Source organism: Myxine glutinosa, chromosome 6, assembly GCF_964187855.1.
Source record: "Myxine glutinosa chromosome 6, kmMyxGlut1.1, whole genome shotgun sequence".
NCBI lineage: Eukaryota > Metazoa > Chordata > Myxini > Myxiniformes > Myxinidae > Myxine > Myxine glutinosa.
In genome coordinates, this window is record NC_136266.1 from 115,783,224 (window position 1) to 115,809,356 (window position 26,133).

Genomic DNA, 26,133 nt, shown 5'->3' on the forward strand with positions numbered 1-26,133 from the left:
AAGAGACTTGTTGAAGAGCAATACAAACATTCTGAACTCCGGAGTCTGATTGGTAAAGCCATTACAGAGGAAGAGCTATGAAGGTACCTGTTGGTTACTTCATGAAAGGGGAAATACTTGTGAGAAAATGGAGACCACCGGAGGTACCAGCAAATGATGAGTGGAAAGTCCATTACCAAATTGTGGTGCCACAACTGTACCGGAAGGAGATATTGAGTTTGGGACATGAAACACCTTTGGCCAAGCACCTTGGAGTGAACAAGACATGTGAAAGAATTTGGCACATTTTTCTGGCCAGGATTGCGACGTGATGTGGCGGAATTCTGTAAATCTTGTCATTCTCGTCAGCTGGTGAGCAAACCTCTTCAGAAAACCCCTTCAATGCCTTTAAAACCGATTCCAGCTTTTGAAGAACCACTCAGCCGGGTCGTTATTGACTGTGTAGGTCCTTTACCTAAAACTAAGGCTGGACATCAGTATATGCTGACCATCATGTGTGCTTCCACGAGGTTCCCAGAAGCGGTGCCTCTTCGGAAAATTACTGCGACAGTTATTGCGAAGGCCTTGAATATATTTGTCACCCTGATTGGCCTACTTAAGGTCAACCAGTCTGGTCAGGGTTCCAATTTCATGTCAACGCTTTTTCAGCAAGTGGTACACCTGTTGGGAGTGAAGCAAGTGAGGTCAAGTACTTACCATCCCGAGAGCCATGGGGCCTTGGAAAGGTTTCACCAGACATTAAATAATATGATCAGAACTTACTGCTTTGAATGTGACGAGGATTGGAATGAGGGAATAACCTTATTGCTGTTTGCTACGAGGGAGTCTGTTCAGGGGTCATTGGGATTCAGACCTTTTGAACTCATGTTTGGACACACAGTTCAAGGACCGTTGAAACTGGTGAAGGAACAGTGGCTACAGGATAAAATTATCAGAAAGGACCAGAAATTATCAGAAAGGAGGATAATCGCAGTCAACAGTGTCAGAGTATGTGACAGATTGGCTAAGGACTGTGAAGTAGCGAGAGGAAACTTGAAAGCAGCACAGGACAAAATGAAAGTGAGACATGACAAGACTTCTCAGATAAGAAATTTCAGTCCTGAGGACCAAGTGCTAGTGTTGCTTCCAGTCCCAGGTCATCCGCTACAGGCTAGGTATTTTGGTCCCTATGCCATCGAAAGGAGAGTCGATGAAACGGATTATGTGGTGCCAACTCCAGACCGATGGAAAAAGCGGCAGCTGTGTCACTTGAACCGACTTAAGAAATATTATGAGAGGAAGCCTGTGGGAAAAATGGCTCCTGTCTCACCTGTCGTCGGTGTGCCAGAGTTTGAGGCCAGTGTGAAGTTCGATAGCATTGATGACCAGGCTTGCCCCAGATTGACGAACACTGAAGTGTTGAAGAACCTAGACCAGAAATTAGGTCATTTGACGAAGGAACAACAAGGACAATTATCCAACCTAATTTCTGAGTTTGTGCATTTGTTCACAGATGTACTTGGTCGTACCGATCTGGTATGTCATGACATTGATGTGGGGGAGGCCACTCCCGTGAAACATCACCCCTACCGGATGAACCCTGTTAAGATGGATTATCTCCAGAAGGAGGTTCAGTATATGTTGAAGAATGACATCATCGAACCAAGCAGCAGTGAATGGAGCTCACCATGTGTGTTGGTTCCAAAACCCGATGGCAGTTTTCGCTGTTGTACGGATTTAAAACGGGTTAATGCAGTGACCAAGACCGACTCATATCCCATCCTGAGGATTGATGACTGTATTGATAGAATAGGCCCAGCTAAATTTGTAAGCCAATGTGATTTGCTGAAGGGGTATTGGTAGATTCCTCTTAGTGATCGGGCAAAGGAAATTTCAGCCTTGGTCACACCAAATGGGTTGTATCAGTACAAGGTTCTTCCCTTTGGGTTGAAAAACGGTCCTGCTACGTTTCAACGACTAATTAATAAGCTTATGGCAGACCTTGAGGGGGTGGAGGCTTATCTGGATGATGTCATCATCCATACCATGACAATGGAAGATCATCTTAAACAAATTCATGCATTCTTCAAAAAATTGACCGAGTCAAGGTTGACCATTAACTTAGCTAAGAGTGAGTTTGTAAAAGCACAGGTGGTGTTCCTAGCCCATATAGTTGGTCAGGGTCAAGTGCAACCAGTGACAGCCAAGATAGAAGCCATTGATCACTTCCAAATTCCAAAAGGTAAAAAGGAGCTGATGAGATTCTTGGGTATGGCTGGTTGGTACCGGCGGTTCTGCAGAAATTTTCCTATTGTGGTCGCCCCTTTAACGAATTTGCTGAGGGAAGAGACCAAGTTTGTTTGCGATAACAAATGCCAGGCTGCCTTTGGCCAAGTCAAAGCGATATTGATGAGCTCTCCTGTCCTTGCAGCACCGGATTTTCGAAAACCTTTCAAGTTGGCCATCGATGCAAGTGATGTAGGGGCTGGGGCAGTTTTACTGCAGGAAGGTGATGATGGCATTGATCACCCGGTGTGTTACTATTCGAGGAAGTTTGACAGACATCAGACAATTACGCCACTGTGGAAAAAGAGAACCTTGCTCTCCTACTAGCTCTACAGCATTATGAGATGTATCTGCGAACTACTACCTTTCCTATAAAGGTATTCACCGATCACAACCCCTTAACCATCATTCAAAAAATGAAAAATAAAAATCAGAGGTTGATGAGATGGAGCTTGTCTTTGCAAGAGTTCTACATGGAAATTAGGCATGTAAAGGGCAGAGACAATGTAGTCACCAATGCTTTATCCAGATTGAATTAATTTTGAGGATTCCTGTGCGTTGTTTGGAAGTTTTGTTTGCTTAAGGGATTTGATCAGCCATAGTTTTGATTTGTAGTTGTTGGGTGTGGGTATTACTTTTGGGTGTTAAAGATACTTTTTGTATGGAAAGAGTTTTCACCGTGTTCAAACTTTCTTCCTTGAGGATGGGGAGTGTTATGGATCCGTCACTTCTGCCTTTGTTGTTATTATATACTGTCAGCATTTTTAGTTTCAGGTAATATTGTTGTTAAGGTTTTTGTGTGATATGGAGATGACTTTAGTATATACAGCCATGAATCGCATCGAGGATGCGAGCGGGCTTTTTTGATATTGGTCGTGAATGAGTTAAGGCTTCCCGGGAAAGGGATTGTCTGCGACATCATCACATATTGCGAGTGCAATTAAACCTGCGTCTCAGGTTTTTTCACCAAGTGTGAGTTATTGTTGGAGGGAGCAAGAGCCTTCATTACAGGCCTATATGCCATTTTGTCCTCAAACAGACATCTTGTTTGATGAATCAAACAGCATCAAACAGTTTGTTTGAAACAAACAGCATCTTGTTTTGTCGTTGGGACTCCCATATCAACATCATTGTGTTGATCACCGTTGGTTTCCATATCGGCTCAATTCCCATATCCACCTCTCACCTCGTAACTCCTCGTCCGCTCCCGTGCCGATACCTGCCTGTTCTCGTCGTTTTGCACAACTTCAACCAGCGTGGGGACCCATGCACAAACTTTGGGGAATGTTACATTCCACTCACGTTTGTCGTATCGTGAGTGTATTGCTTTGAGAGCATTGGGGAATGATGGTACCATCATATGTATTTTTCATTTGATGCAAGTGACATTTTCATTGCACTTTCTTCAAGTGTTATTATTGTGTATGTGAGAGTTCTCAATACAATTACTTGTTTTGTCCTACACTATTGCATTGGTGTGGTTTTACCATGGTTTATTAGAACACTCTTTCTGCAAAATAACAAATCTTTCTGCCGTGTTACCGCTCGAGACTGATGGGCACAGTAACCGGGGTTCGGGGAGGAATACGTAAAATAAGTGAAAGTTGAAATTTCCCAATGTACAGCATTATTATACACTGTGCCTCAGGTCCGAGTTGCCTCAAGGGTGATTTTGTTGTTGGCAAAGAAACATAATTGTCTTTAGCTCCTTTTTTAAGCACACCTGATACTGTGTACTCTGACACAACAAGAGACACATTGACTGATGAACATTGATTGGGATTATGTTTGAAGTGACCTTCCTGGTTGATAAAGAAGTCAGCCTGGCAACAGTTTGCCTCCATCTGCCATGTTGTAGCAGCACTTGGGAAAATGAAGCAAAAGCAGAAAATGGGATTTCCCCCCTCCACCCTCTGCTATTTTAATTGAGGAAGTACAGAGATGAGTTTGTTGCTACCACTATGCTCCAGTATTTTTGTATCTACAGTTACACATATTCATGTAGAAATATGAAGGTTTTATATTGCCAAACAATATTTGGGATGTGCTGTGCAGAAAGAACTATTAAACCCACGTTTAAGCCTTGCCCACGAGGCAAGTTTTCACCGGCACCCTGAACAAATTGCAAGTTCCTGCCAAAACCGCCCTCGTTAAAACATCAGGCCTGGCCAGCTTGTTCGTGAAATGTATTTTTTTCTTTTTTATATACAGTACAGAGTCGAGGCTCATGGAAGAGCCAGACTGCAGAACGGATCAGGATGCAACATAACAAAAGGAACAGCAGAAAGAGAAGGAGAAAATGCCAACAGCAGGCCCAAGGGTGAAAATAGACGCAAACAGCCAAACAAGGGATTCAGGTAAGAATGAGGGTTAAGAGAGAACGCAATGAGTGGATAAGATGGATACAAAAGCAAACTCTCAGGAAGGAAGAACATGGGAATTTCGGAAGAGGTTGGCTTGGAGGCAGGGAGGGGGAGGAGGGAGACAGAGAGACCAGAAGAAGACAGAGTGAAGACGAAGAGACCAGCGGCTGGCTTAACAGGGGTAGAAAATATCGTTGTTTTGGATTGGGGATGATCTGATATAGTGATGAACAGCTGTCTTGAAGACCTTACGGGAAGAATAAGATTGAAGATAATGTGGAATCTGGTTCCACAGGTGGCCAAAAAGAGGAACAAATGAGTGGAGTTGAGCAGTCATTCTGGATTTTGGTAGTTTCACCAGGAGAGGTTTCATCATGGTGGACGGCATGCGCCCTGCAGAAACCTGGGGGTGACAAAGCGTGGAGAGGGCAAAGGGGGAAAGACCAGATATGAGGTGGAAGAAGACAGAGAGACCACCGACCTGTCTGCAATGGCAAAGTGATAGGCCCATCGACTCAGTTTCATCGTGGATGATTCCAATAATCAGAAAGGCCTTGGTTACAATAATCTTAAAGGCAGAAGCTGATCAAGGTGTGAAGCAGGGGTGCCAGCCCAGAGGGGAGAGCAGTGAAAAACCTTTTTTTTCCAAAAATAAATGCCACAACATTTCCGCAGCCCCACAAGAGGGTGGAAATATTTTGGCCTTTAAAATAATAGTCGTAGATAGAAGTAGTAGTAGTCATAAATATATATGCAGGTTTTTAAAATTTTCTGAAATCCATTCCATCTGAAAAAAAACACTTGGTAATATGAAAAAAAAACACTCCATTCCATTGGTAATACTAGCAACGGTACCCGTCCTAAGGGCGGGCTTCAATTGGGAGGCCCAAATGAAAAGGCAAAATATCAGAAATTGAAGGTTTTTTTTATTTTAAACGATTTATATAAACATCCGTTAAATTATATCACACGCAAATCATCAAAAAATAAACAGTATTTGTAGAATTTCAATAAAAGCCACATCACTGTTCATATCGGTAAATATTATTCCATCGTGTTTGGAAAAACTGGGAAATTGGAAAAATTGGAAAATTGGGGAAAAAAAATTGGAAAAACAATATAGCCTATTTTACTCCAGGGGGTCCCAGGATTACCCACCCAAAATTTCGTTGAGATCGGTTCAGCCGTTTTTGCGGTACCTGGGAACAGACGGACAGACATTTAGTGAATTATAGTAAGATGAAATTAAAATTACTAATATTGTTTTCAATCCGCCATCAAGGTGAGAAATACATTTAATCACAAAAAACATTGATATCACCTGAATCTGGTCCCTCTAATGAACCCTACCTGCATGAATACCTCGTACATTGTTGGCTTTGTGTGATACATTTTTAAAGGTTGATAGAAGTCAGGTCAGAATCTTTTTTTCTTTTTTTGCAGGAGCTACAATATTTACAATGAGCATCCACAATAAAACGATTTCATATGGTTTTCTGTACTGATTCCATCTCTCGGCTCGGCTGTTCAGAATTGCCTTTACCTATTTGTGTATTTGCTCGTTTCCAAGGTGCAAGATTCTGTCTCACTCTCATGGTGCCTCTCTTACTCTTGGTGCAGACGCACACCCTTCAGAGAACGAGCGAGCCGTGTGGGACAATGTAGCCCAGGTGCTCAGCCGTGCAGAGCAGGTTTTAGCAGCCCTACAGGCGTATCAAGGTGCTGGACCTCATATTCGGGAGGTGAGTCTTTCACAAACAACAAGGTCAAAAAGGCAAGTAGTGATGAAGAAGCAATGTCGAAATAGATTGTGATGGAGTAAGAAAAGAAAAATAAATAAATGATAAAACTATGTGCATGAATCTCTGGAAGTAACTCCAAATAAACATTCCCTCCATTTCCAGGTGTGGAATTTTAACATTAAAACAGCAGGTTTTTTTGGTCGATGCAATGATCTCTACTCACCGAAGCAAATTAATGGCTCCACATCAATGAGAACCAACTTTAAGTGAGGAACAATTAAAGTATTATTGTCATCGTCAGTCTGAATAACTCGAGAGGGACAGCGAGTCTTTATAAATACCACGGTCACCTTTCGTACCCCGAACTTCGAGCCGGCTTCAGGTCCAAAGCCGTGTTACCGTTATTAATGGGGGTATCGTTCTGAATGGGGAATCGTGCCGACAGTCATGTAGCAGATCTTAATTGATTGGCCGAGCGGAACCAAGTTACGTGCTGCATTCTTAATTAGAGCCCAAATCTCTTGATTAACCAATCACCAGTTGCCACGTGCATGCCGCCATCAGAGGCGCGTGCGATTTGCACTTCTGGAAGAGGAAGAGACGTCCGGAAGACTCTTCTGGTCGTTCGATTTGGACTCTTCTCTTCTCGGAAGCTCTTCTGCCTCTTCCGTTATCCAGCAGAAGAGGCGGTTAGAAGAGGAAGAGGAAGAAGAGGCAGAAGAGAAGAGGTTATACTTACGCAGCAAAACTTGCAAGTGAAAACACAATCTGGATATTTGCATCAACTTGTGATGTAGTGTCATCTTTGTCTAATTCTTCCATCATGAGTGTGAGTAATACATGTTTGGCTGCCATCTTGCTTCTCTTCTGCCTGTTCGGCGCAAAGCCATCTTCCGGAAAAGGCTTCTGTCTTCGGAAGAGATCAAATCGCAAGTGCCTCAGGACAGACAGGATGAGCCACCATACGGTTTTAAACATCATACTAAAATACGCTATTTGTGTCTGTCTGATGATTTTTTGACGTCAATACACTGTCGTTACTTATCCAATCTCAACCAAACTTGACAGGATGACTAAGGGTTACACAATGAAGGTTGTAGCAATTCATTTGCCCCCTTCCCCAAAGGGGGTTTTCTCCCCCCCGAGCGAGTTTGCCCGCCATTGCCGTCAATGAGGTTGCACGTTGAGGTGTATATAAATGTTAAATTAGCTTTATCATGGCGTTTTTCCAAAGACGCTTTTAATAACAAAATTAATGATAATCGCATATTGTTAATGTTATTACAAAACGATATTAATACTAATAATGTCCACTTCCCCCAAAGCGTTTTTCCTGCAGTGATAACATGTATAAATAGCTTATAGTTATAATGGCGTTTCTGTGGGAGCAACGGCTTCTACAGGAAGTAAAAATATTATACACCACAAACACATATGCTTAGTTTTTAAACAGTCGCTAATGCTCTTTATAACACTAAATGAAGAAATTTTAAGAATCCCAACATCTGTGAAGTAAGGTTTACTTACAGAACTGAGCAAAGATCTACTGTACTCTATATAACACACAAATGTTGGGTTAATAATACGAGCAATGGTACCCGCCCTACAGGCGGGGCTTCAATTGGGAGGCCCAAATGAAAAGGCTAAATATCAGAAATTGGAGGCTTTTTTTCTTTTAAACGATTTATGTAAACATCCGTTAAATCTCGATCGGTGCAGCCGTTTGTGCGGCACTCGGGAAAATAACGTCATGCGGGAGCAAGTATCAGCAGGATGTGGCAGTGTGGGAGTCCACGTTTCTGATCGTCCTTCATGCCAAAGAAGCCCACCACTTCTCCAAGCATTCTGCTCTTCAGATCCGCCATGACAGATTTAAGCTTGATACTGAAGACGCATGCAGTTAGTCCTCCCTATGTCGTATGTACTCCCGATACGTGTTTGCTTCAGTTGAAATGGGTTAGAATGCTTTCAAACGGTGATTCAACCCGTGTCCTTCAAAAAAGGTCTTTGTCCGAAGTCACCGAGTTCGATTGGTGCAGCCGTGCAGAGATCGGTGCAGCCGTTTGTGCGGTACCCGGGAAAACAACATCGTCACAATGAGAACAATGAACGTTATGCAAACGCGAATGTTATGCGGGAGTCCAAACCTGAGAATGCTGGAGACCAAAGCTGAAATTGGGAAACCTAAATAGCCTATTTTACTCCTGGAGATCCCAGGATTATCCACCGAAAATATCTTTGCGATCGGTTCAGCAGTTATTACGGTATCCCTGGTGTTGGCTTAGCAGTTAGGGTGCCGGCTTAGGATCCGAGGATCCTGGGTTCGAATCCCGGTCGATCGCTGAATTAATGCCGGGGGGGTTGACTCAGCCTGTCATCCTTCCGAGGTCGGCAAATTGAGTACCAGCTTGCTGGGATGAATGATCCCGGTGTGTACCCCGGTTTAGAATAGGTACACCGTATCCCTGCGCATCGTAAGAGGCGACCAAGGGTTGGCGTCAGGAAGGGCATCCGGCCATAATAACATTGCCTCAAACAGGGACCCATGATTGTCATGGGGCCCGCAAGGCTAACCCCCGCTCTAGCGGGGAAAATGGCCTTAAAATGATCATTCATTCATTCATTCATTCATTCAGCAGTTATTACGGTAACTTTGAACAGACAGACAGACAGACAGACGGACATTTGGTGAATTATAGTAAAGATGGCCCTTTCTGCCACTGCCGTGGCATTTTTCGTAGCAAACTTTTGAAACTCACTCCTACTGTTTGCTACCAAACTGAAAGGGAGAAGCTCAGGTTGTGCTCATTTACCAAGCAGCTAGCTAGCGCTTGCCAAGCCGGCCGTTCCTTAACGGTTTTGAATGGAGTGCTTGCTCAAATGCTTAAACCACTTGGCGATCTCGCCACAAGAAACTTGGTAAATGAACACATACCCAATGTTCTTGAGACCAGACCATAGATCGATTGTCATCTATATACCCCAAAGAGGAATGGGCCTTCCTGCCCCTCCCAGAGTCTGCGGGTGTACTCGAGTATTTAAACTCGCATATTTACAGAAGCAATTTACAGAGCATATATGTACAGGCAATCGATCGCATTTCCACGTGGACAGACCTGCCCTCTGAATCCTTAAACAATCACTTACTCTGTCCATATGGTGCCAATTGTACATCTGGAACAATGAAATGATGGAGAAAGATGAGAGAGAGAAAGAAGAACAAGGGATCTACTCGAGCCCTGTCAAATCTTGCACCAGCTCGGCAAAGCTGATGCCCCCAATGACTCTGGTTCAATGTCTCTTCATGTCTTGGTCCTTCTCACCGCACCCCAGGACAGAAGATGAGCACAATGGGAACCACGGACCATTACGTTAAGGCACCAAGACCAAAGATGTTGAGAGATGCCAGGTTCCTGAGACGAGCTCTCTAAGAACAACTCAAGCTCTCGATCCAGCTCTAGACGACCCGAACAAGCTCAAGCTGTCAACCAAGACGACCTAGTAGCCCGATGCTCTCGTGCGTGCCCCCATTTTATGGTGACTTCTCCCCTCTCACCTGATTGGCATGTCAGAGCCCCAATCTCTGGTGCCATCTCGTGATTGGCCGCATGGAGTTGTTTGTTGGGATACCGGTTTTTGGTGCGTTGTTAGGGCTTGATTATGCGATTGATTGTCCACCTGCACACAGACTGGATGTTCCCCGGACCGGTTCAAACTGGTTTTTGAGTATTGTGAGGTATTCAGGAGAGGACGCGAAGGAGTTTCTGCGCTGAGATGTGCGTGAAAGTCGTTTAAGAGTAGAGTGTGTGAGGTAAAAAATACCATAACAGTATATCATATGGACGCCTATCAAACACATTCGCAACGCATATCTATTTACATGCTTAATCTATTTCAAACTTAATCGAACTATTTTACAATACAATCCACTTAACTGAACAAATATTACAAAATAACTATTATTATACTAAAGACTGATTATTTTACCCCATAGAAGTCAAAACCAACAGTGTCATATCCCCCAACTCCTCCTACCCCACTTCCCTATTTTCCCAAGGTGCAACATCCTTCCCTGTACTCACTCTTTGTTCTCACTTTCCTTGAAAATTTCCGACAAGACTGGTAGAGATTAAAGTCCCTAAGGCCGGTAGAGAAGCCCGTACCCGAGCAGTGGAGAACTTTGATGTAATTGGGCTTAGTTATGTGTAAATAATGAGTGCCCTGAAGCACAGGGGAAAAACTGGAGTTATCTTATTGGAATGTGTTTAACAGCAGTTTAAGCATGACCTTAAAGACTGAATAGAAAGACGTGACTGGACAGCCACAAGCGCAGGTGGTTGTACAGTTGAGAGATAAGAAGAGGAAGTGAATGGAAAGTTTAAATATTTTGCTAAACACACAAGCAATGAGTTATTTCAATACAAATGGGCCTGTGTGGCTGCAAAAATGTGTGGATGGTAGGGAAAGTGGGATTGGGGTGGGGGTCGGGATGAGGATGGTGTTGCTGAAGCCATCTAGTTAAGAGTGAAGAGAGCAAGTAATTTTGGGCATAAAAACTTTAGTTGCCATTTTGTACTTCTTTCTCAAATTGTTGTGTGCGTGTCATCTCCATATGTGGGTTTCAGTAGGTGTAACGGAGTCCTCCCAGGTCTCGAAGTATCCACCTCCGTTTCAGTAAGGGATCATGATTCATGGAGGAAGATGAGGTTTTCTTATGCTCAGGTTTTTTTTTTCTCAAAGCTCTTTTGAGGATCGTCACCATGCCTCGGGCAGCTTCCAACTGTAGTTTGTTTGGAGTAATATTCCCAGAGATGGTTTTTTTAGGATCTCCATAAGGTTATTTTTCGTAATTCCCCTTGATCCACTAATTACTGGTACAATTTCGGTGTTATTCAGCTTCCAGGATCTTTTCACTTCATTCTTAAGATCTTGGTATTTGGTAATTTTCTTGATATCTGCATTGTTTGGGCCAAAACTGCTGGGTACACCTCAATCAGAATTGCTGTCTTTTCCTTTTTGTTGATCAGTACTATATCCGGTCACGATGCTTTTTCTGTGTTCACACTCGATGGGATAATCAGGTCATACATGAGCGTTACTTCCCTTTTTTCAATTATCGCCGTTGGTTCACGTTTCCATGCGTTTCCTGGAACTGGGTATCAAGACTTTTGTGTGTGTGTGTGTGTGTGTGTGTGTGTGTGTGTGTGTGTGTGTGTGTGTGTGTGTGTGTGTGTGTGTGTGTGTGTGTGTGTGCGTGTGTGCGCGTGGTCGAGGTCGAGGTCTACAAGGGGGAGGGGGTAAGTGTTCTCTATATAAAGTTTTGTTCTCTATATTACAAAATTCTAATCTTCTCGATATAAATGTGTATCGTACAGCACCACCTGTTGTGTGCCAGTATTGCAAGTCCTAACTAGAATGGCACTAGGTAGAGTGCATACCCCCGCATGCTGAACAGTTTAAGTTTTGGTTCCCACTGATAGGCCGGATCTGGATCCAGACCTCCAAACTCTAATCGGCTTGGTCTTGTCACCTAACCAACTCATCCAACAAGTTTTGTCTTAAATCGTCCATATTGTTTTGAGATATCGTGCTATACTGCATATCGTGTTTGGCCCCACTATTCATTGGTGAATAATCACTTTATAAAACATCCTCTGATCCAGATCCAGTTTCAGATCTTCACCAAAATTGTATCGATTCGACCTTGTCACACACCCAACCTCTCCACTAAATTTCGTCCGAATCCATCCACAACTTTATGAGATATCCTGTTCACAGACAGACAGACAGGGTGAAAACATAACTTCTACCCACCTTCGGTGGCGCAGGTAACAAATTACACGATAAACATCATAAAATTGGGGGAATTAACACGTCCATAAGGATGGGTTATTTGGTAATGTCAATAAACCAGGAAGATTTACATAATGCTTAAAAAGGCTCCAATGAGAGTGATGCGAATGAAATAGCAGTGCAGTAGAAAAGGGCACCTTGTTGGTATTTATCACGTGTTTCTAACACAGGCAATATCACACCCAAGTGATGAAGAACAACAGCACAAGGCTTGGGAGGCTGTGTGTCCACTCGTGAGCAAGCTCAAATCATTTTACGAGTTCTCCTTGCAGCTCGGTATGCACCTTGCAGACTTTCGAGTTGCAAACTGAGCCGAGTTGGTAGATATGACTATAAGGATGACTCGGTGTGATAAGGGAAAGTATGGTTATGAATGTTCTGCCGTGGCAGAATCAGCGCTGCACAACCTGCTGACGGTACTCACCGCTCCTCCACTCAGCCCAACGCAGCATCTGGAGAGGGAACAAGCATTGGCGAAGCAGTTTGCCGAGATCCTGCATTTCACTCTACAGTTTGACGAGTTAAAGGTATGACCATTTTGTTTTGACCTGATCAAGTATTCTCATTATACATCTGATTATATCTTCCTTTTGGACTCTTCAAAACCACTTTTTTTTTTCTGTTTACAAAATCATGAGAGCAAAGTCATTGGCCCGTTAGTCGGTGTTGACTTTATGTTTATGACTATTGTTACGTTTATGGGGGTAGGTATGAGAATACAGTAGGAAAGGTAGAATTGTATAGATATAGTATGGATCATGTGATGTGTAGGAGCACTTCGATGTACTAAATCGGGAAAATGTAGCTTAAGTTTGTGTTTAAATGTTCATCGTACAAGGGATGATGACGTGTTGATTAGTAATAGGGTTTAAGGCTAATTTTCCCTGTGTGTCAAGCCATCTGTATCATTCCTAACGTTTTTGCCGGTACGGTCGGCGAAGTATGACACAACACAGCCGGCTAATAATCACGCTTCATGAACTGCCGGCCAAGCTAAGCCCGCCCCTATGGACCCGATACAGTGAAGACCCACCCAGGAGAGGCGGAGTGACCGAGGCACAGTGGGCGGGGGAAACAGGGCCGGCAGGCCATGCCTCCCGTGTGACGCAGCTGGATGGCGTAGGCGAGGTGAACTAAAAGAAGAAGCTTGGTTTTGATTAAGGAGGATGAGGGAGCGTGAGCAGGAGCAGAAGGAGGACATTTTTTTTTCTTTGGTGTTGGCCAAGGAGAGCATTGAAGGACAGAGGAGGCTCGTTGGCTCAGCTCTGCTGTGGCAGGATGTGCTTCCCTTTCTTGAAAAGGAGGATTCCTCTTAGTTCCCACACGAAGGTGTTTGGAGCTTGGAGGAACCAAGAGGAAATGGGCGCTCTCCGCAGCTCGCCTCACGCCAGTGGCTTCATCGGCGCGCGGCCATCTTAGCCGGGTTCCCGCCTGTGTGGCTTTGAGCTTCGACGGCTGCCAACCTCCCATAATGACCCATTGTGGCAAGATAAGTGAAAAGGGAGCTTTTATTGTATTACTTTTCCCTATGAGCGTGTTTGTGTCCATGTGTGAGGATCCTCAACTTTGCCTTTTACCTCAGCTTCATTTTTGCTATTTTCATCTGCGTCTCATTTTATTATCAATCATTATTGCTGCATTTTTACTTGTCGCGTTGTGTTTGGGTTTCGGAATAAACCCATGTGTTTTGTGAGACTAAGCCTTTGTGTCTCTTCCCTTTTGCTCGCGTCAGTAACCGCCATAATTGGAGATCGCCTCGGGAGTTAAAGCTGGTTCAGCCCATCCATCCCAGGCTGGTCTTAACTAGCTAGGGGTGCGACAGTAATTGGCGTAGCCCTTAGAGCAATGCCATCTAGAACAGCGTTTGTCTGTCCGTATGTCCCCACAAACGTAAACCAATCAGAGCTGAGGATCTGGTCACATGACAGGAGGGCAGCATTTAGTAACCATTACAGTTGCGCATATTTTACTATAAGAACATATAATAAGCTTTTGTGGAACGTTTTGGAGTCCCAGCGGGTGTCATAAGGTAGGTAGGAGGTTTCAGAAATACCTCAATATAATTGTGATTTTGAAATGCGATCGAAACGGATCTTGCTCCCAAATCTGGAGTTGTTGTTTTTGTATGCAGCCCGTGGCTGCTGGTTTGCATCATTTTTCTGGAAGCGCGTTGGTGCCGCTGATGCAGTGCCCCAATTATCAGTGAGCTGGTACTCAATTTGCTGACCTCGGAAAGATGACAGGCTGAGTCAACCCCTCTGGTATTAATTCAATGATCGACCGGGATTCAAACTCAGGATCCTAGGATCCCAAGCCAGCACCCTAACCATTAGGCCAACACCAGGCTATATAACAATCCGGAAGTCAACAGACGACAATGGTTCGCCGGTTTGATAATACTCGTATCTCGATACAGTCGTGATTTAACATATTTTGATATATGAACACTATAGTGTTAATTTGTGATTGGAATGATGAATGATACTGTTTGGAATGAAAATATAGAGAGATTGAGTTTAAAGCAGAATGAGGAAATGGCATAAGGGTTTCCATCCATAACATTCACGGATTTCCCATTTTGCAGTTTCGCCATTGTCTGCATATAACAACATTCAGACTTGGTACGTTTTTTGTCCAAGTCCTTCATGAACCTGCTGTCAATGCCTGACGTTCGACTGAAGGTGGCACAGGAATGTGAATTTATTGAAACAAAAATTAATACCGTTACTTATATTATTTGCTACCGTAACTACTATCTGGTATCCCCACCCAGGTCATACTCTCCTTTTCAACTCATACTCTCCTTTTCTCCTTTTATTATGCCTCCGCCCCTGAAAATGGCCGGAGGCATTATGTTTTCGGGTTGTCCGGCTGTCCGTACGTCCGCCCGTCTGTACGGGCTAAACCTCGTTTTTCTCAGCAACCACATGGCTGATTGAGACAAAACTTTCAGGGTAGGAGTGACACTTGTGCAGAATGTTTTATGATAATTGTGACGTCATATGTCACGTGGCATGGCAGCCATCTTGGATTAAACGCAAATAATAATAAAATTATTTCTCGGGAACCGCTGAATGGAAAAATTTGAAACTTGGCACATTGTCAAGTACTCCCAATGGGGAACAAAAGCCTGATAATGATGACATCATAGATGAAATGGTATACCAGCCCAAATGTTTTAATCTAATTCCTTATCCTAAAAATCTGAAATTGCATGCACATGATCCATGACCCATTTGTATTGAAATATTAAATTTATGACGTCATAGGTCATATGGTTTGGCAGCCATTTTGGATTTCATCTAAAACCTTTAGAAAACATCTTCTCCCAAACCACCAAATCGATTGACTCGAAACATTACATGCATCATTGACTCGGCATAGTGATTAAAAGTTCATCATGAAAATATCAGATCATGAAAATATCATTGGTCACATGGTGTGGTAGCCATATTGGATTGTAGGAAAATATTAAATAATTATGTCTCTTAAACTGCTTACCCTATCGATGCTACATTTTACAAATATCAAACACCATTGTTGCATATTGTTTGAAAATGATGATGTCGTAGGTCACATGGTTTGGCAGCCATCTTGAATAGAAAAACTAACCTTATCTGATAAACACGAAACTTCACAAATGTGATCCCCGACATACATATGCAGAGTGGAAATTTTTTAAGGTCATATGTCACATGGTGTGGCAGCCATATTAGCCTGAAAGCCAATTTTTTTTTTAATCCCTTCTCTGAAACCGCTTCACCGATCGATGTGAAAATGTGATAATTGAAAACAGCTGAAGGGATTTAAATCAAACTTGTTTATTTTTAGGACAGTGAACGAGGGCAACTACCCATTGTGGGATGATGCGGAGGCATATTGACTACACAGTCGCGTTGCTCTAGCTTACTTTTAAAGCTCTTCACATTTATGGACCAAGCATGGGTTCTTTGGGGGGTTGTGCCCTGTATACAGGTAGATCACCTCACCCAGTTTGTCTTACTCACCACGAGACTGCCAGAAACTTCTCTGACCAAAGCTTGCATTCGCACGAGCAAAGACTCGGTAGACAGCAATGGATTAATGGTACAATATTTTTGCGGGCCTACATGTGACACCCATGCAGGAGAGCTGGAGGGGTAAAACTTCCTGCTCCTTGCACAAAAAAAATTAAAAAAAATACTACACCGCCATAACGTCCTCAGTTTTAGTGCAATGTGAATGTTGTAAACAATAAAATAGTGGCGGTGACCATAGCATGATTGCCAGCCATCTTTAGGGGACACAATCTGGCAGTGCAAGTTAGCGCAAACTTCATGGTGTTCTCCCAGTAGGCATTCATTTTCGACCACTCGGTTGGTGGGCATGCTGAAAGGAGCCAAGCAGACAGGGCCTCAGCGTTAGTGTGGAAATGTGGCGGACAAACCATAATGGAGGCCCTCACTCCCGGTGTTCATGACAAGTCGAGAGTTTTAAGGTTAGAAGCAGTCCTTGACTGCAGATCGCCACTCCATCTCGCACATCTTTTTTGTTCCCTCCAGGCTTCAGAGCACAACACTGTTTGATTTGTGAGACACCTCCAAAGGGACAATGGACAAAATAGACAAATCAACAGAACACATGGGATTTTAACTTAGGATTCCAGCATCATGTTGGTAGAACAAGTGACTGTGCATTCTATATCGTGGGAATACTCAACTTTCAACTGTTGCTAGATTTCGATTCTTTACCCAGCTATAAACTGTTACGTTGGTGCTGCACAGGTAGGGTGTGATCAAACAGTGTGCTGTCCATTGGATAGAGGTTAAGCTGAGCATCCCATATGTTCACCTATAGTTTCAGGTGGACGTTAAAGATGCCACAGTGTCTTTCACAAAGAGTAGATGAGTTATTGCCACCACCCTGAACAAATTCAAAAGTTCTGCCCAAATCACCTTCAGTCCATCGAATGTCAGACTGGGCCAGCCAGTTCATAAAAGGCTTGGGCCAAAACTACTCCCAGGCCAACTCCACAAGAACGTGGAACTAATTGGGGCTGTTGAGGAAATGCAGTAGTCGTCGTCTACTTCTCAGGAATGCAATGGCGGTGGCCTTCCACACGTCCTCGTCATTCATGCCAAATGTCCTGAAATGGTTGTGCCTAAGTTGGCATTGTCAGTTGTATAATAACTTACAAAATCACAATTTAACAAGCATTCTGAGTAATGCGCTTCAATACATGTCCTCTACCGGCAGTCTGTTGTCCGGAAAACTGTTGGGGAAATTACCAAGGGTTATTTACCTACAGGTTCTGAATCGTTCCCAATCGCTAATTACCTCAGGATGGGCTCACCTGTGATTCGCACTCGGGACTTCGATTTATACACCTTGCAGACAGGTCAGCATAAGCACGAGAAAATACGTTGTTGATAAAGAACCTTTCGAGTCGCTAAATATCAGTAATTTATTATATTTTCCGGTTCACGATCAATGATCGATGTGTATATTATATATGTTGCTCGGCTTGGCTCCGCCCCTCCCAAAAGCGTGCGCTGTGTCGCGCTTTTGACGTTCGCAGACGAGGCTGAGGGCGCGCGGTGCGGCTTGAGGAGAACCCTAGGATAAACAAGAGATATCCATTTTTAAAATTATTTTCGTTTAATTAACGATATCTGCCAAACCACGTGCCCTATCGCAAATTCCAAAAGGACATTTTAGTAGATTGACATGCTGAACAGATCTGTGAAGTTTCCCCTCGATTTGATCAAAAATGAGGGAGGGGCTCGGTTTTAAAGGTTCATGCTTAAAAACGTCATAACTCTGAAACCATCTGACGCATGACATTATGCTCGCTGACTTTTTTGTTCGACATGGGTATGCGATTCTGCCTGCAAAGTTTGGCCTCGATCTGTTCAGCCGTTGCAGAGAAAAAGGGGTTTTCGTGTTTTCACGAAAAACAATATGGCGGCCGAACCACGTGACCTGTGACGTCATAATTATCATTAAAATATTCCACAGACCGAGTCCCCCCCTACGGTGAAAATTCGATCTCAATCGGTCCTATTATTGCAGAGAAAATCTTTTTTAAAGGAAATTAAAACTTAAAATGGCACTGAGTTAAGGATCATCAGAATTATCAGAATTCCCAAAGTTCAAAGTGCCATAACTTTGTCAAAAATGATCGAAACGTCGTGAAGTTCGAACTTGATCTGTTAGTTATCATGAGGAAACCATGTGCCAAGTTTGAAATCATTAGCATTAAGCGTTTAGAAAAAAAAGGCCGGAAAACTGTTTGTGTGATGGACTGACAGACAGACAGACAGACGGACGGACGGACGGACGGACGGACTGACAGACGGAGGGACGGCGTGCAAACCTATAGTCCCCTCCCGTGTACACTGGTAGGGGACTAATAAAGGAGAAATCCAATACAAGTTCCCTTCCAAGAAATTTCAATGCAGAAGGAAGCCATTAGGCCCATCAAGCCTGGCTATGTTTGCCAACCTATGGTTGTTTGTCTGTGATCTATCCTTTTTAAATGCTGAGCATCATTCAAGGAAGCAGCACATACCATATTTTTATTTTTATTTTTTTAAATTACAGCACGCATTTTTTTATTTTTTTTTATTACAGCACGTACCATGTTTTAATTTTTTTTAATTACAGCATGTACCTTTTTTCTTTTTTTTTTACAGCACGTACCATTTTAAAAGTCTGGTTCAAACCACCGACCACGATTCAAACCACAGACCACCCAGATTCGGAGCAGAAGTGTTAACTATTACTCCACTGAATGTGGTCAAATCTAAGGAAGATTGACATCAAGGAAATAAATGAAATATTTCTATAGTTGCTCAGCAGTTTAATAATAGTCCTAGGTTAGAGTACACAAGACAAGTCTCACTCATTGAACTCCCAATCTCTCTGCCCTCACTACTGTTTATAATGGTAAGCATTGCATATGTTATCATTAAGGTTTGGGTCTGAGATGGTCAGGCCTTGTTACATTACCATTGTCTGTGTGCGTTTGATTCTGATAACTGTTGAGCTGGGTAGGCAATGGTAAACCTTTGGGTTTGACATGGTAAGGCTTTGAACAAATTACAAATTCCTGTTTCCTCTTACCACTGGTGTGCGTTCGATTCCCATGACTGCTCAGCCGGGCAGGCAATGGCAAACCACCCAAGTGCATTGTTTGCCTTGAAAATGCTTCCAGCATTCTGGTATATTGACTGATAGCTTTGGCTAAAGGAAATGCGAAAAGTTTGGTTATTTGTGATCACAGTAAGTTTGCTAATCTTGAAATGATCGGCCAAGTGGTGACAGGTGAAACTAACCAGTTTCTTTGCTGCTGGGTGGCATCATTACCTGAGGGCATGGCTGTGCCGCTGATATATTGCCCTCTACTGGTTAGGGCAGGAATTGTGAATTTGGCCATGGTGCTGGCAATAGCTCACCTACTCTTTGTGAAGGACACCATGGGATACTTAACATCCACCATCTAATGTCAGCAGACGGGACAACAGTTTAACATACATCTGAGGGACGACACACACATTGATGAATCTCCCTGCCTGTGAAACACCAGGATGGTAGTTTATAGCTGGGTCGGGATTTGAACCCACGCTACACAGCTTAGAAGCGAGTGTGCATACCTCTAGGCCATCCTGTGAGCCCACTAACCCATAATGTGAACTCGGTAAACTAGGCAATAATGGCAGATGTTAATTGAAAATATAAATTGTTTCCTGTAGATTCCATGGGATTTATAGCTGAGATGAGCAGCATACACTAATTCATTAATTTTGCCGGGTCTCTTATGATCAAAGGGGTGGACCAGTTCTTGTGTTACTTTCTTTGAGGAGCTCAACAATCAACAGGCAGCTTGTGGCTGTTTTCCTTAGAACCTGTGATAGTGACATGATGTTGTAATAGGATAATGCTGTGAAATTGTTTGTACCAAACTCACTGCTAAAAGTTGGTTGTATTATTAGCAATTATTAGCAAAAAACTGTATTCACATAGAGAACGTTTCACTCACTCACCGCAGGCAGGTAGGTGGTCTTTCTGTCTTCTACCGACTCCTCTCCGGCCTTGCTCCCCCAGCTCTCTCTGTGCTCTGTCCCCCAAATATTCCTACAGGTCGCACAAGATCTGCCAGCAACCCTCTGATGGTTAAACTGCCGAAATCTCGGCTCTCTGCTCACCTTCACTCTTTCATTCCTCTTTTCTCCCGCCTGTGGAACAAACTCCCACACTCCCTTCAATCCCTCTCCTCCCTCCAGGTCTTTAAAACAGCTGTTCACCACCATCTCTTATCTTCCCCCATCCATAACCTTGATCTTTTCTACCCCCACTAATTCACCCCAGATCCACCTTGTTTGAAATTCCAACTTATTTCCTGGAAATCCTGGCAGTGTCCATATGTTTATACCTCTCCCACCCCCCCCCCCTTCACATGCCTCCCCCCCTTCACATGCCTCCCCCCCTTCACATGCCTCCCCCCCTTCACATGCCTCCCCCCCAAAGCCCTCTCCCTCCCACAGATCTCTCGATGTCTCCATGTCTCTCGGTCCCTGCTCTCAAATGTTGTGTTTGTGTCCTTCCCCCTCTCTCCCCATCTTGTCTACCGCTCCCGATGTTATTTGTTTTATGTGTCTGTTTGTCTTTCTGTGTGATTAATGTTCGCTCTTTCACGAGCCTCGATCTTGTATACAAAAAAAAAAAAAAATTTTTTTTACTTTAACCCTTGGATGCAGTGATTGGGCCTCGGAGGCCCACAAGGTTTTTTTTTTGTTGCAAAAACTATGCTGTACAATATTTTTTTTGGGGGGGAATTAGCCTCATTTTCACCGACTTTCATGTTATTACACAAAATTCAGTGACAGAAATAAAAAATTCATTCAGGCTCGTGGGAAAATCTTCATTCTTCACTTATAACCTGAAAATCCAACACGAATGCAGGCCTGGGGCCTTTGAGGCCCTGCATAAATGTTGTTGTACTACTATGTTGTATCATTATTTTCTTGATATGAGCCTCATTATATGCTCCTATAACTTGGTTACAAATAATTCAGTGACAAAAATATGAAAATTAAAAAGCGTTACACGAATACATTCGTGGGGCCTCCGAGGCCCAATGGCTGCATAGGTGTAGGATTTTTGACAGTTGTGGACATATACATTCTAAATAAAAGGATTAGTGAATCATATTTTTGAGCATATACTCCTCCATGAGCCTCAACGTTTTAGAGAAAAAAAGTTGAAAAACCAAGAACATTTTTTTTTTGCAAAAAAAAAAAAAACAGATTCATTCACTTCTCCATGAGCCTCAACTTTTTAGAGAAAAAAAATTTGAAAAACCAGGAACAAAATTTTTTTTTGCAAAAAAGAAAAGAAAAGATTCATTACTATGAAAAAAAAGATTGTATGGGATTCTTCCAACTAATAGGATCAATGATTCACATTTTCTGAGCAAATACACATGCATGAGCATCGACCTGGATTGAAAAAAGATATGAAAGAAATTTTTTTATAAAGAAAATATTACACTAATACATCCGTTGGGTCTCCAAGGCCCAATGGCTGCGTTTATGTAGGATTTTTGACGGCTGCCTCTAAGAGTTAAATGTGAATGCTGTGATCTGGATATGGCACAGGCATGATGAGCCAAATGACCTTTACTTGCATCTTTTTGACCACTGAAATAGCATGGTGTTGAAGCGTTTGGATGAGTGATGCAGAGGGTCTCGGGCCACAGGTATATATACAATCCCGGTAGTGTCTTGTACCATGAAATGTACCTTGTGGTTCCTCTTCCACATATCGAGCACATGGTTCGGTGCTGTGATTACCTCCACCACCGAAGGTGGATGGATCTGGACGTTATGTTTTCACTCCTGTATGTTTGTCTATCCTTGAGCAGGATATCTCAAAGTTGTGGATGGATTCGGATGAAATTTGGTGGACAACTTGGGTGTGTGACAAGGACAAAATGATTAGATTTTGGCAACCCGATGAAGAATTGTCGAATTGGTGTAAGGTAGGCAGGGCATCGCATCACAAAGTGCACCGTCCTTCAAATACACGTTAAACCGAGTGTCCTGCTTGCTCGTATCAGTTTGGGGACAAAAAAATCCCACTGTTTTTTTGACAATTTGGCGAGTTATCACCGGCACCCTGAACAAATTACTGCCCAAAATCGCCTTCAATTGAACATCAGGTCTGGCCAACTGGTTCACGAGAGACCTGGGCCACTATTTCCCAGATGCAAACTCCCACACAAGAAGGTGGACTTAATTCAACGCTCTACCGTTGTGGACGGATTTGGAAGAAATTATAGTAGTTGTAGTAGTGAATAAATATATTTAAATATGAGTTTCTTTACAAGGAACTTCAATGCAGGAGGAGAAGAAGAAGACTCAGGCTAGAAGCACTTCAACACAGCCATCCTCACAAGGTGTGAATAATCAGTGGTAGACAGATTAAACAATGGTTGTGAGAGTACTTCACAGCCCAAGGAGTCATCCATCACCTGAGAGGAAACAACATTTGTCAACTGATGTAGCTCCCGACATGTTTACTCCATTATAATAATTGGAGAATTGAAATACGATGTGAGAAAGTCATTAAAATTGCTTAAAAGCACGAAAGTTAAACAATCCATAAAATCCTAAATAAGCATTGTTTGACAATCATTTTGAAGTTGGAGCATTATACGACATACACACAGTTTTGCCATAGGGTTGCTGGGATTGTAACCTTTCGCAGCTTTGTCTTTGTGAAGATTGGTCAAAAGGATTATCGGGCTCAGAGGGATCTCACGTCATTGTCTCGGCCCTTGTGGGACAAGCCTCAAGCACAACGGGTCAATGCTGCAACGAATTGGTCCAAGACGCCTTTTGGACCCGGTGTGAATGTATTAATTGTCCCAATGCGAGCAGAACAGGATGCCCACCATCTTTGACTGATGGGCAGAGGTAATCATTCTGCTTTTGCCCGCATCACTGCTGGGCTGACAGGATAACTCAGAGATAGTCATAGGTCGAGACTTTTGCAAAGCCCCGTCCACCGCTGTCAATTGCGCGTGTGGATAGATTGAAGACCTTGTCCATAATATCTAATAACATTTCATCACTCCAGTCACCACTGATAGCAAAGGGTTCTGAAGTATTTTTGAATATATTCTCGGCTTCCAAGGGTTTTATTTTTGGTTTTGTGGCTTTAACTCCAAGAGAAACGTTTCACATCCCATTTTCAGCTTTCAGAATGGAATAAAGGTCCCAGTGACCGTTCCAGGATGCTCATCATCCACCTTAGTCCTCGTGACTATTAGAGACCCCAATAGCATGGAACAAAGGTAACGTCTGGGTTCGATGAGGGTTAAGCTGGCTGTTCCATCTGCTAATATTTAATAGTTGGCATTGATCACATGATGCCTTTCAAAAAGAGCAGCTATTGTATGTTCCCTGTCCAAACTCCAATATCCTGCTTTGGCTACACCTTTGTACACCTTTGGCTACACCAACACAACAACATTGGGTTGTGATGGTCACCGAGATGTCAGGATTGCTGCTGCTCTTGTGACACCCCCTAATATATTCGAGTACCAAATCTCTGAGGAGATAAGCTAACGTTTTATACCATATCTTATTAACGCACAGGTTGTAAACCTGGTGCGTTATAGCGTTTGCCTGGGAATTTCTGTCTCTCCAAAAGTGAAGCTCCAACAGTGTAGACGTTTCTGTCGCTCAGATGTGTAGACAGTTTCTGTCGCTCAGATGTGTAAACATGACGTCATCAAATCTATATTTAGGCTAACCATGGGCTACCCCTTTGGCTGGTACGCGGCCGCTCGCTAGTACATAATATAGGATATATTTGTTATATGTTATGTTATAGGATATATAGGATATATGTTATATGATATAGGATATATATAGGATAGGTTATAGGATATATATGTTATAGGATAGGAATATAGGACCCAAATGACCCAGAGGACCCAAATGACCCAGAGGACCCAAATGACCCAGAGGACCCAAATGACCCAGAGGACCCAAATGACCCAGAGGACCCAAATGACCCAGAGCACCCAAATGACCCAGAGGACCCAAATGACCCAGAGGACCCAAATGACCCAGAGGACCCAAATGACCCAGAGGACCCAAATGACCCAAATGACCCAGAGGACCCAAATGACCCAGAGGACCCAAATGACCCAGAGGACCCAAATGACCCAGAGGACCCAAATGACCCAAATGACCCAAATGACCCAGAGGACCCAAATGACCCAGAGGACCCAAATGACCCAGAGGACCCAAATGACCCAGAGGACCCAAATGACCCAGAGGACCCAAATGACCCAGAGGACCCAAATGACCCAGAGGACCCAAATGACCCAGAGGACCCAAATGACCCAGAGGACCCAAATGACCCAGAATTTCTGTCTCTCCAAAAGTGAAGCTCCAACAGTGTAGACGTTTCTGTCGCTCAGATGTGTAGACAGTTTCTGTCGCTCAGATGTGTAAACATGACGTCATCAAATCTATATTTAGGCTAACCATGGGCTACCCCTTTGGCTGGTACGCGGCCGCTCGCTAGTACATAATATAGGATATATTTGTTATATGTTATGTTATAGGATATATAGGATATATGTTATATGATATAGGATATATATAGGATAGGTTATAGGATATATATGTTATAGGATAGGAATATAGGACCCAAATGACCCAGAGGACCCAAATGACCCAGAGGACCCAAATGACCCAGAGGACCCAAATGACCCAGAGGACCCAAATGACCCAGAGGACCCAAATGACCCAGAGGACCCAAATGACCCAAATGACCCAAATGACCCAGAGGACCCAAATGACCCAGAGGACCCAAATGACCCAGAGGACCCAAATGACCCAGAGGACCCAAATGACCCAGAGGACCCAAATGACCCAAATGACCCAGAGGACCCAAATGACCCAAATGACCCAGAGGACCCAAATGACCCAGAGGACCCAATGACCCAGAGGACCCAAATGACCCAGAGGACCCAAATGACCCAATTGACCCAAATGACCCAGAGGACCCAAATGACCCAGAGGACCCAAATGACCCAGAGGACCCAAATGACCCAGAGGACCCAAATGACCCAATTGACCCAAAAGACCCAGAGGACCCAAATGACCCAAATGACCCAGAGGACCCAAATGACCCAAATGACCCAGAGGACCCAAATGACCCAGAGGACCCAAATGACCCAGAGGACCCAAATGACCCAAATGACCCAGAGGACCCAAATGACCCAGAGGACCCAAATGACCCAGAGGACCCAAATGACCCAGAGGACCCAAATGACCCAGAGGACCCAAATGACCCAGAGGACCCAAATGACCCAGAGGACCCAAATGACCCAGAGGACCCAAATGACCCAGAGGACCCAAATGACCCGTCATTTATATTCTTACAAATGTCATTTTTTGTACAAATGCCATTTTTTGTACATTTAATAAATTTTTAAGATTACAAAACTATTTGTTTTGTATTTATGGATGTTTAAATCAAAAGAAAAGTACATAATGTGAATACTAGTAGCAATTTTACAAAAACCATGGCATAATTTCAAATCTTGACCCGAGATGATAATTATGCTACATCATAATTTCCATGTGCCAACCTGGGCGGAATCCAAGTGGATTCACTTGTTATTAACGCACAGGTTGTAAACCTGGTGCGTTATAGCGTTTGCCTGGGAATTTCTGTCTCTCCAAAAGTGAAGCTCCGTTTCTGTCGCTCAGATGTGTAGCCAGTTTCTGTCGCTCAGATGTGTAAACATGACGTCATCAAATCTATATTTAGGCTAACCATGGGCTACCCCTTTGGCTGGTACGCGGCCGCTCGCTAGTACATAATATAGGATATATTTGTTATAT

The 26,133-nt window shown here is 43.3% G+C and overlaps 1 protein-coding gene across 7 annotated transcripts in view; it reads left to right on the forward strand.

Annotated features, from left to right (window-relative positions):
• The window catches only part of LOC137430218 (CYFIP-related Rac1 interactor B), a 102,219-nt gene that overhangs the window by 59,093 nt on the left and 16,993 nt on the right, over positions 1–26,133 (forward strand). For 5 of the 7 annotated variants that reach the window (XM_078780427.1, XM_078780426.1, XM_068120909.2 and 2 more), the window contains exons 3-5: positions 6,249–6,370; positions 12,394–12,499; positions 12,614–12,750. In XM_078780427.1, the coding sequence (XP_078636553.1) occupies positions 6,249–6,370; positions 12,394–12,499; positions 12,614–12,750 (365 nt within the window). The remainder of the gene's footprint in view (positions 1–6,248; positions 6,371–12,393; positions 12,500–12,613; positions 12,751–26,133) is intronic. The other 2 variants (XM_078780428.1, XM_068120911.2) reach the window with 1 other exon arrangement.